General features: G+C 44.6%; 1 protein-coding gene across 3 annotated transcripts in view; it reads left to right on the top strand.

Annotated features, from left to right (window-relative positions):
- KLHL3 (kelch like family member 3) overlaps positions 1 to 12,773 on the top strand; it is a 574,547-nt gene that overhangs the window by 400,256 nt on the left and 161,518 nt on the right. For all 3 annotated transcript variants that reach the window (XM_078653303.1, XM_078653304.1, XM_078653305.1), the window contains one exon: positions 10,506 to 10,622. In XM_078653303.1, the coding sequence (XP_078509429.1) occupies positions 10,506 to 10,622 (117 nt within the window). The remainder of the gene's footprint in view (positions 1 to 10,505; positions 10,623 to 12,773) is intronic.

Consider the following 12,773-nt stretch of genomic DNA (forward strand, 5'->3'; position numbering starts at 1 on the left):
CGCAGTGAGAGTTTCAAATCCTGAAGAAGTGCCAAGAGCCAATTCATTGAGGAGGTAGTTACATCAGCAGCAGGCCCATGAAAAACACAAGTGGGGAGGAAGAAACAGGCACATAGTGCGGCTGCTTTTGGTGCAGCACTTGCTGCAGTCCTGAGGTAAGGAATACATGAGTAGTTAGACAAAAATAACATACCGCCCACTGTGGACCACATTTCAAATGGCTCTGAGTGAGTAAGAGAGGCGACCGAGCATGGCACTTCTTCAGGGACAAGGGGGTTACTCTCTTAAGATGGAATTCTGAAACGAATGTGGTAACAATAACTCGACATGCACAGATTTGTCAACAGTAATGCCATTGCAGTAATATTACCAATTATGGTATAGATCATGTAATGAGCGATGTAATATCTGCAGTAATAAGCGGTGCACGGGAGTTATGGTTACTAGAGATAATTTTAACTGGTGAATTTTAGTGGTTTGTTTTTTTAGTTTAAAATGTAATGCTGTTACTGAAACTTTCACCTAACTTTAACATCACTTTGACTTTTGGTTTTTTTCTGTGAATTTCTAGGGCTATTTTAATGTAAAATAATATTTTATTACCATACATAAAGCCACCCCTCCCCCCTCCGAAGGCCGTGCGGACGTGGCGTTGGCCGCAGGGGCTAGCCTATGTCCAACCCCTCACAGGCAAGCAACCCCATGCCGCGCACAGCCAAATGCCGTGTTTGGCTTGGAGTTGCTCACATGGCCTGCATCCAATCCCCCGTGGGCAGCCATGCCACCGCAGATTGCCTTGAGGAGTTTGTGGTGTGGGGTTGACCACAGTGGCTGGCCTGTGGCCAAGCCTTGCATCCAACCCCTTGCAAACAGCCAACCCCACACCACACACGGCCAATTGGTATTGCGGGTTCTGGCCACACTCGGGCAGACTTACTGATTTTGTCAGTCATAAAACCAACATTTAAAAGTGAGCCTATTGGCTTTCTCAAGGGGTTAACATATCAGTATATATAAAGCAGATCTATAATGTTTCTCCAAAAGTCACAAATATTTTTAATGTGATGTATAGCCCAGTATTTCACAGAATGCAATGTTTATTAATATTGATTATATTTATAATAACAAATATTTAATACACTTTTTATACAAAAACATGTCTGTGAGTCTTTTAACATAGTTTTTTATGTTGCTTTTTGTGGGCTGAAATGTTTTAAAGAAAGACTCTGACATATTGCTTTTTTAAGGGGGGGGAGTTTTATATAGCGCAAACTCGACCCAAAGGTATTAGAGCACTTTACATGATCACCAGTTGCGTTAAAGACTAACACATTCATTTTGTTAGGCACTGGGACATTACGTGATTTGTCCAGAATCACAAGATGTTGAGTGTCCCTGCCAGGAATGGAACCCAGTTCCCCATCTTTCTAGATGACCGCTCTAGCTGTTAGACCACATCTTGTTTTTTTTGTTTTAAATAAAACCAACATGTCTGAGTCTTTCTTTTAACATTTTTCAGCCCACAAAATGCAATAACAAAACAAACACTAGAGGGCCTTGCACTCCAGCTAAAGAGCATAGAGCTGCAGCTAGAAGTGTTTTAAAAAACATATGGTAAATTCTCCTCAGGTCATGGCTTTAATGACCCAGGAGATTTTCAGTTTTTTTAAATAAGTTTCTTGGGGGGTGCTGCACTCTTTGCAGCCCCCCACAACATAAAACAATGCTTGGTGGTACCTCAGCCCCTTGTAGGGATACTACCAAGGTAAAACAAAATGTAAATAGCCCCCGTAGGGCAGTATGGGGTCGTTTTAAAGATTGTTGTGGGTGTCCCTTTGCCCACCTCGGATACACACATCTTATGTTTTATTAGGGGCCACGGGGGAAGCCCCAGGGCACCTGCTACTGCATTCAGTTTCCCATCCAGCACACATAGTGTATGCCAGTGGGAATCAGGTTATTTTTCTAGTGGGTTCACCAGGTGCACCTGCATCTGCTTTTTTTGGGGTGGGGGGAGCCCCAGGGCTCCCATGGCCCTAACCACCTCCCCTTGTGGGAGCTGGCCATTTTCTATATTATCGGTGAGTGCCCACGCAGGAGACCCTCAACATTGTGGGCAACGAGTGGAGCCCAGCAACCCTGGCCACCATCATACTGGGTGCTGGCGGGATCTGGGACTGTGCATAAGCAGTATTTGTTTTTTTTTACTGCTTCCACTGGGCAGGAGCAAAGTAGAGTTACCTGCCCATGAGCGTGCGGGCACGGATTGCCTGCATTTCTGGGCAGGAAACCACAGTTGCCCGGGGAGTGAGGGGGGGGGTAGGATTTCCTGGACACTGAAGTATCATTGCGTGGGGGGATGGGGGCCCTGGGGTGGATACCAACATGGGGAGGGGATGAGGGGCTCCCTCCCCTTTTTGAAGGCATTTGACCCCAGAGGATGGGGTCCAACAGCAGGTAAGGCAGGAGGGGCAACCCATGCTCCTTCCTTTTTTCCCCCTCTAAATCCACCTCAGGGATGGGGTCCCCGGGGGACTTATGCCCACCTCTCCTCTATTTAGTATTGAGCTCCATGGGATGGGGTCCCCAGGACCCAATAGAGGCTCTTTACTGTTCATTCAGACTCGGTAGATAGGGTCCCCGGGGCCAGGGGTGGCTCGTGGACCGGGACTCTACCCATGCGTCTTCCCCAAATATTTAAAAATAAAGACTACTGGGTCCTGGCCCACTTCACGGGTCAAATTATTAAATAAAAAACATCAGTTTAAAAAAAAAAAAGATATATGCTTAGATCCTGTGGGACTCCCGCTGGATTGCAGCTTTAAAAACATTTTTGTTGGTTATTTGAGCTGTTGGAGAGTCTTTCTAGGACCCCAATTGAGGGTAAAAGGGGGCAGTGTATCCAAACCCTGCACCCAAGTATATTTTTTCTAGAAAATCTCAGACAGAGGACCAAGTGGCATGGTCCTGCTGTGGCTGCTGCAGCATTTTTCTTCATGTGCGGCCAGCCAGTCAGAGCGTTTGCTCCCGCAGGAGCCTTACTCCTTTAGGAGCAAGTTGGTCCAAGAGGAAAAGAGTGTCCTAGGCCAATCAAAATGCTCAATTTTTTCAAATTGGTTTCGGGGGGACTCCCTGCCATCCAGACATACAAATATTTCTGATCCTTAATTTCTCACTGATTTACACCAGATCACAAAAAGCATGCCTTCTGGGCCACGATCTAGCTTCCTGCCAAATTTGGTGTAATTGTACTCAGCAGGTTTTGCAGTAGCACAGTTCAAAAAAGTGTATGTAAAATACATATATATATATATATATATATAATATATATATTTATTTATTTATAACACTTATAAAGCGCGCTAATACCAACCGGTGTCCTGGCGCTGAAGTGGTAACTCCCTGAGATTAAGCCTCCCGAACTAGAGGGTGAAGAGCCATGTTTTCAGGTTTTTCCGGAATGCCAACAGGTTCGTATTTTGTTGGAGGGTTAGAGGAAGGGAATTCCACGCCTTTGCTGCTACCCTAACGAAGCTTCTGCCCCCCCAGTGCGCCTTCCTAATACGGGCTGTTTTAATCAGCCCCATTATGGCCGACCTTAGTTGTCTCCCTGGTCTGTACCATTGGAAGCGATCCTGAAGGAACACCGGGCCAAGACAATGCAGTGCCTTGAAGACGATGCAGAGGGCTTTAAACAAAATCCGCTTCTGCACCGGGAGCCAGTGCAACTTCTCCAGTTCCTTGGTGACTGATGAAAACTTGGGCAAGCCCCCGATGAGGCGGGCTGCCGCGTTTTGTAGGACCTGAAGTTTGTTGAGCAACCCCTGTTGAGCCTCTAGAAAAAGGCCATTACAATAATCGAGGCGCGAGAGCACGAGTGCCGTCACCACCGTCTTTCTGCTCCCCTCCGGTAAGAAGGGGAGAACCTTCCTAATAATTTTCAAAGTCCAGTGTATGGAGGAAGTAATCGCCTTGACTTGGGGTTTAAAAGAGAGTTGGTTGTCAATAATAACTCCAAGATTCTTCACCTTTGGAGCCGGAGATGGCGGAGATCCCATCTCTGTAGGCCACCACTTAGAGCTCCAAAGGTTTGTGTTTGAGCCGAAGATAAGCACCTCGGTCTTAGAGGAATTCAATTTTAAACAGCTTTTTGCCATCCAAGAGCTGACTGCTGACATGCAGTCCTGAAACCTGGCTGCCACACCCAGCTCTTTACCCGGAAGCACCGAGACCACAATCTGGGTGTCGTCTACGTAAGATGTTAACTCGAACCCAAAGGATCGGATCACCGGGGCGAGAGAGGATACGTAGATGTTAAATAAAGTGGGGCTTAGGGAGGATCCCTGGGGGACCCCCCCGGGGAGTTCGAAAGGTCTTGATTCGAAATCTCCCATAGCCACCACTTGTACCCGGTCTTTCGGGAAGGCTTTCAGGATGCTAAGCGCTTGACCCTGGACCCCGCAGCCCTCCAATCGGTCCACCAAGATGGCATGGTGGACCGTATCGAAGGCCGCAGACAGATCCAAAAGGATCAGCACTGCCTGGCCCCCATCGTCCAGCACCTTCCGGACCTCCTCTGTGGAGTTAATCAGAGCGGTCTCAGTGCTGTGTCCTTCCCTAAACCCATGTTGGGCCGGGTCTAGACCCTTCGAGGTACGCAGGAATGAGCAGAGCTGGGAGTTCATGGTTTTCTCAATAAGTTTTTCCGGCATCGGCAATCTAGCTATATATATAATATAATCCACATTTGTAAAGCGCACAATCACCCATAAGGGTCTCTAGGCGCTGGGGGCCGTCGGGAAGATTAAGCAAGCTATTGCCCAGAGTCACATGGTGCTGGGCTAATCTACCGCCGGTGCCGGGGATCGAACCGTGATCCCCAGATTCCGGAGTCAGTCGCCCTAGCCGCGGCACCACACCTCTCCCCCCCCCCCCCAAAACATAGAGGTTTTGTGTTTTGGAACCCCCCCTTTTTCCCCTCGCCCCACTTGACGAATCACCCTGCAACTTTCCATGCACACAGTAGGCAAACAATAGCACCTTTTTAACTAGATTTGCAAAGATTTGTCAAACTGTGCCAAAATGATAATAAAACTATAAAAGGCATTTCCTATGGAAATGCCAACCTAACTATAACTACCAAGTGGCGACTGCCACTGGGTAATATATAGATGTAGATATGAAGAGTTTACAGATTATTATCAATCGAAGGATGAAGAGTCATATGGACAGAAGAAGTACCAAATATGTTAAATTGATGGACCAATTATTATGTAGGAAGGATGTGGTTGTTAGGCAATCAAACAAAGGTGGAAACGTTTTTCTTTGGCCGCTGTTGATGTATACAGCGGAGGCACTCAAACAATTTAATGATAATGAATATGTTATATATAAGATTGATAGATCAGTTGTGGTGGATGCGAGGGTAGTCCATCATGTAAAATTTTCACTATGGCGGGGATTAGGATTGATAAATCAAGAGTAATATCATCAATTCTTGAGAACAGATTCCTCTCTGATACCTATATTTTATCTTTACCAAAGCTCCACAAGAATGCGACGGTACCCACTGGTAGGCCAATACTTTCAGCCATTAAAGGCCTTTTTGAGAACACCTCCAGCTATATTTAATGTTTTTCTACAAAGCTATGTCCAAAACGTATCCTCATGCATCTAGGATACTGGAGATTTTTTAAGAATGATGTGATATCACATGGGAGGGGAGTTACGTACTCATTACTATGGATGCAACCTCCCTTTATGCAAGTATCTCACATGAAGGCAGCCTTAAAGCTGTAGAGTACTTCTTAAGCACTAACCTAATAACCTTATAAAGGCACACACAAATGCTACTGGCAATGGTGAACTAGTATCTTTACAATAACTTTTTCCTTGTTGGAAAAAACACCAGAGAAACTTATCAACTTCTTGCCGCCCAGGTCTCTCTGATCAGGGTCCAAATCTTTGTTTTGCTCCTCGCTAAAAAAAAGAGCGCTTGGGGGTAAAGCTTTTTCTCACCTGGAACGCACTCCCTGTACACCTGCGTCAATGTTCGGATCATTTACAGTTTAGAAGACTCCTCAAAACCGTACTATTCTAATCCATTTCTTTTTGAGGCTGGCAGAAGTTTTCCGACAGAGCGGAGATGCCCCTTGAGGGGTGAATCAGGTGCTTTTCAAGTAAATAAATCAAATCAAATCTACAAATGGGGCTATGGGCACCTGCTTTACACCCAGCTATGCAAATCTGCATATGGGCTGGTGGGAGAAGCAGGTGTTCGCGCATGAAAAAAGACTTTATAAATGATGTAGACACTGTAATCCTCTTGAAATATATGAAGCAGTCATCAATAAACAGTTTAAAAAAAAAAAAAGTGTTCGCGCATGAGTATGTGCAAGAATGCCCACTGAGCATCATTCTGTGGACGTGCTTTATTGATGACTTATTCGTACTTTGGCAGGGAATGGAGCTCTCTGTGCAGTCCTTCACTAAGAAATTGAATAACAACAACTTGAATTGTAGTTACCAGCAACAACTTGTGGAGGTGGAAAATGAGTTGACCAACAGATTCCTAGCAAGGCGATATCGTTAAGAGGTGGTCCAGGCAGCTAGAACAAAAACCAATACTAGGGATCGGGATACATTATTGTTCTCTAACAAAGACTCACATCGGCCATGGTAATTGACATAAGGAGGATTACAGGCTTCTGTACACATCATCCAGAGAGGTTAGACGTATATTAAACAAACATTGGCACCTTATATAAAATAACTTTACGATTGGCCACATGATGCAGAGCAAGCTCAGAAAAGCCATATCCATGAGGTAATATTTGGTGGTCAGCAGTCAAGAAATGATAACATCAGAGGGCTGGCTGTCTGACAGCCCAGGCTTTAGAAAATGCCACAAGTATAAGGCCTGCCGCTATGGGGTTAACACAACAAAGTGATGTCATCCTTGACTAGTACTTCCTTGACATTTTGTAATCCCCTACATTGTAAGAGTGAATTTGCTGTTTATATACTAAAATGTAAGTGCCACAAAATGTATGTGGGAAGCACGATACTCAAGGTGCATTTGTGGGTCCTACAACACATCAGTGCAATAAAGAATAAAGACCGTAGGTACCTGACATTTTGAAGAGGTCTATGACATTGCAAAAAGGCCTACATGGGTTGACTTATTAATATTTAAAAAGTAGATTTTGACCTGTCATAAAGATTTATTTTGACTGGTCGGTTGTCAATGTTTAAAGTACCACAGTCTGGATACAATGGTATGCCTGAAGCCATGATTTACAGTGTCAGTGTAGTGGATGGCACAATAGGTGCTGCAGTCCACTAGATACATTTAACTTGCAGGCCCTGGGTACATTATGTACCATATACTTGGGACTCATAGGTAAGTTGAATATACCAACTGGGAGTATGCCAATCCGACCATGTTTAAAGGGGGAGTACAGTCACTTTACCACTGGTCAGTAGGAGTACATTTCTGAGTTCGAAAACCAGCAATAATATAGGGATGTATGACGTTACAATGCATACTTTTACATCGCATGCCTTTACAACGCGGTTTTTACAACGAAAACCTTTACATGCATAGCGCTTTGGGGTGCTGGATAGTGAATAGTTTAATTTACTATTCTAACTCCAGTCCCCGTGGACACTAGGGAAGGTGTTGGACAGTAAATTAAACGTATTCCCTATCCTAGAGCGCCCCCCAGCGCAATGCGTTGTAATGGTTTGCGTTGTAAAAGTTGCGTCGTAAAGGCACTGCGTGGTAAAAGTTGTGTTGTAAAGGATGTTTCCCATAATATAAGGCCCAGAAACGGTGAAAAATACGGGGTGATCGCACAGTTAAGGTGGATTTCGTACAATCTGTTGAGCTTTTTGGTGTGTCTTGAATTTGAACCAAGTATACTTGGAGAATCTGTACAATGGTGCAGTGTGTGCCTTTGTCTACTCTGCTTCACTCTGCCTTTGCCGCCTATGCCAGTCTACTCTGAGTCACTTTACTCTGCATCACTCCACTCTACGCCACATCACTCTACTCTCAAAAAATCTACTCTGCGCCACTGCAGTCTAAACCACTGCACTCTACTCTATACCACTCCACTCTGCGCTACTCCAATCTATGCCACTGCAGTCTATGCTATACCACTCTTCTCTACACCACTCCACTCTGCACAACACCACATCTGCCACTCTACACCACTCCACATCAATGCACTCTACCCACTGCACTCTGTTAATGCACTCTATACCACTGTACTCAAAACCAATGCACTCTATGCCACTCTACTCTACGCCGTTGCACTCTACATCACTTCACTCTACGCCACACTATTCTACTCTGTGCCATTGCACTCTACCCTACTGCTTTCTACTCTGCACCACTCTCCTCTACACCACTGTACTCTACAACACTCTACTCTGTAATACTGCACTCTCCTTCAGGCCACTTTTCTTTGCGCCACTCTACGCCACTTAACTGCACTCTACCCCACTACACTTTACAACATTTTACTATGTATCACTCCACTCTACGCCACTGCACCCTAGCCTCCACCACTCTCCTCTACCTTGTACCATTCCATTTAAACTACTCTACGACACTCCACTCTGCGTCACTGCACTCTCTGCCACTCTACTCTGCACTACTTCGTTTAATGCTACTGCACTCTACTCTGCACCACTCTGCTGCACTCTATGCCAATGCACTTTACGCCACTACACTCTACCACTCTATTCTGGATCACTCTACTCTACGTCACTGCACTCCATGCCAATCCACACTGCACTCTACAACACTGCACTCTGCCACTACAGTCTACGTCCCTATACTCTTTGCTATTTTGTGCCACTGCACTCTAGCCTGCACCACTCAACTCGACCCTACAGCCCTCTATGCCACTGCACTCTACTCTGCACCACTCTACTGCACTCCATGCCACTCCACTCTGCGCTACTCCATGCCCCTCCACAGTATGCCACTCCACTCTATGCTGTGCCACTCCACTCGGTGCCACTCTACTCTATGCCACTGCACCCTACGCCACTCTACTCTGAACCACAGCACTCTACACCACTTTATTCAAAACCAGTGCACTCTATGCCACTGCACTCTTCGTAATTCGACACTTCACCACTGTTCTCTATGCCACTATACTCTACAACACTATACTTTACGCCACTGCACTCTAAACCGCTCTACTCTGCACCATTGCACTCCAAGCCGCTCTAAACTACTCTGCACCACTACACTCTGACACTGCACTCTATGCCACACTGCCCTACACCACTCTTGCCTGCACCACTCCACTCTAACCTGCACCACTCCACTCTAACCTGCACCACACCACTCTAAACTGCACCATGCCATTCTGCACCACTCCACCCTTCACCGTTCCACTCTACTGCACTCTGCTCTGCATCACTGCATTCTACACCACTACAATCTACTCTAATCCACTCTACGCCTCTCTAATCTACAGTGCAGCACTGCACAATACACCACTGCACATCATTGTACTCAGCCCTGCACCACCCCATTCTACCCTACACTATTCCACTCTACTTCACTCTGAAACAATCTACTCTACACCATTGCACTCTATGCCACTCTACTCCACTCTGCGCCACTTTACTCCTCTTGGCTATAAACCACTGCACTCTATGCCACTGCCACCCAAACCACTTTACTCAAAACCAGTGCACTCTACACCACTGCGCTGTATGCCCGTTTACTGTGAACCACTGTACTCCATGCCACTTCACTTTAAGCCTCTCTTCTGTACGACACTCCACTCCGTTCTACTCTACTCTGTTCCACTCTATGACACTCAGAGATGCTCTATGAAATTCCCTCTATGGCTTTGCATGCCACTTTACTCCACTCTACGCCACTCCACTCTGATCTACGCTACTACATTTTAGGATACTCTGTGCCACTCCATTCTATAACACTCTACTCCACTGCATGGCACACTACTCAACTCTACGACACTCTACTCCACTCTACGCCCTTCCACTCTGGTCCCTCCACGCCACTCTACTCCATGCCATTTCATGCCACTCCACTGTACGACACTCCACTCCACTCCATTCTCCAATAAACCACGAACTTTTAGCCATGCGGAACAGCATCCATGCAGGTAAACAACATGGCTAAAACACATTGGCAAAGCCAGTAGCTCTTGCATAGGTGAGACATATTGGCTTTGCCAGTGTTTGTTTTGTTTTTGCCAGGCGTGAGTTCCAGAGCTTTCCTGTCTGAACTGAGAAGGGAATTGCAGGAAAGCGCTTCTTGATAGGTGAGAATGTAAGTAGGGCGGCCAGTCCTGAGAGCAGGGTTCCATCCAGGCAGCTATTTGGAAATGCTTGATACTGTCTCACAGGGGTATTCAAAGTTAATTTGTCGTAGATTTAATCACTGCTTTTATTTGTGACGTCTTACATTGCCAATGTTCTACCCTTCACTCGGGTATACGCTTTATTTACAGGTATTTGAAGCTGTTATTTCATGGATACATTATGAACAAGATACTCGCCTGGAACACATGGCTAAATTAATGGAACACGTCCGGCTTCCGCTTCTGCCCAGAGATTATCTTGTACAGGTGAGTGTGGAATGCACAATCTTTAAAACTTCAGAATTACAACTTGGTTCAAATTATTCACTAGTGCACGCACAAGCGGTGAGTTGTTTGGAAACAGGAGCCAGACTTTTGCTTTACTTGTTTCAGAATTTCTCTGGAAAAAAAGCTATTTTGTGATCTTTCCTCATAATTAGGCACATCTGATATGTCAGGCAATAATAAAATTTTAAATCTTGTAAGCAAATAAATGTTCATCAATTATCGTTTGGTAGAAAACCATTACCCGTAGATATATAGCGAAATATTGAAAATACACAAAAGAACCTTTACATTTCTCGTTTTACACTCCCGGGAACCCACACTCATTGCACAGAGACGCATAGCTTTAAATTGAATTTTTACTGTGACCATGTATTTGTATATTTTAAATCGTTATATTTGTTGTGCTTTTACGGATATGTCTGTATCTGAATAAAGTATTTTGAACTTGAACTTGTTTTAAACATTACATCATCATGCTATGGGATGCGTTATTCACTAGTTGTATTTTTTGGTCCAGATAACTTTCTACATATTTTAAAATCAACTTTTTCTCTGCAAAAATAAAATAAGTGTCAGACATCTCACCAAGAGTTTGGTGATGTCCAAGCCCCACATTTTACAACAAGCAGACTGTATAAATGAACTAGAGCTGTGCAACAAAAGGGGGATTATGATTCGGAGACAACACGTTACACACAGGAAAAAAACATGCAGTAAAGCAATATTGAATATAGAGGGCGACGCAGAACGAAAAATCACTGCCCTATCATTAAGATGGACTCATTCATAGTAGCATCAGGTTCGAGCTCGGCCCATATGGGGTTATTAGTAGTAACTTTAGTCTCTTAAAAAAATCAAGGAGACAGGTGGAAAAGCGAGCTCCAGAGTTTATAACCTGATTAACACAATTCCCAGTATGAGTACCAGAAACCAAAGGATAATGCAAATCATTACATTTCCGTAGTCAAAGATTCAGTATAGTTCCCAGTAAACTATGTTGGAACTTGTTTATGGTTAAAGAATCAGTGCAGAAGGACGTGGTACACCGCAATCTTTTGAGAAAAGTCTGTGACTAACATCTGAATGGTGAAGGAGTTCCTACATAGGGTTACCTGACCCCTTAGTGTGACATATTGACTTTGTGGCATTACATTAATGTCGCACTCTGGTTACACATCGGGGGGAAAAAAAGTCGGGTAAGATTAAGAATCCAGGGATTCATCACTGGCCCACGTTTACCAAGGTTCACACAGCCAGACAGCAGCATTACTTTAACATTTAGAAATTGTACAGCTCCATATTTCCCATGCTCTTTTGGCCTTTAATTTGATTAGTTGCAGTCGCACATACAGTGCCACAACACTAAACATGATATGGCGTTGCACCCTGGTGCGAAGGAGAGCAAGGGGTTTCTTCCATAGACTTTCTGCTTTAGGTACACCCTCCAGTACCAATCTGTACGTGCAGACAGCTGCCCAAGAGTAAATTGTGTGATATGTGTAATTTTGGGGGGCATTACCCATACTATGCCAGGAAATATAATGCGTCACCTTTTCCTCTTTGTGTGTGTCTGTTTCATGTGTTGCCAAGATCCGACACAAGCCCCTTTGTGACTTTAGTTCATCTGGCTTTCCAAAGAGTTCTAGTGCGGTTTGTGATGTTCACGTGTCTTTATGCCTACTCGGCATGGATTATCAGGGATGTGCCGCTGTGACGCACAGTTCTGTTTCAGCAAAAATAGTTTTATGGGGACTACTTTGCGTTACCCTCTTATGTTGCACCCCTTTACGTCATATTAGCACCCAAACTAAAAACCATAGTTTGATTCAGTGCTATAAATTAAAAATCCCTTGGATACGTGTCAGAAAGAGAGACATGAATTTGCCTATTAATTATACACCTCAGCAGGGGTAAGAACTCTTGTATCTAATCTTGACAGAAAAATCATCTTATGTTGCCATAAAGCGAAACAGCATTTTGGTTAGTGGTGGAAATCGTTGCCTGTCATTTTGGACTTTTCAGTTCCAGAATCTCTTTGAATGCTGTACGCAAGGCCGTTATATTTTGGTAAAGGCTAATTTATGGATCACTGATTTTATCAAGTATAGTCTGCTTTCCTAGCATTTACTA

This window comes from Lissotriton helveticus, chromosome 7, assembly GCF_964261635.1.
Source record: "Lissotriton helveticus chromosome 7, aLisHel1.1, whole genome shotgun sequence".
NCBI lineage: Eukaryota > Metazoa > Chordata > Amphibia > Caudata > Salamandridae > Lissotriton > Lissotriton helveticus.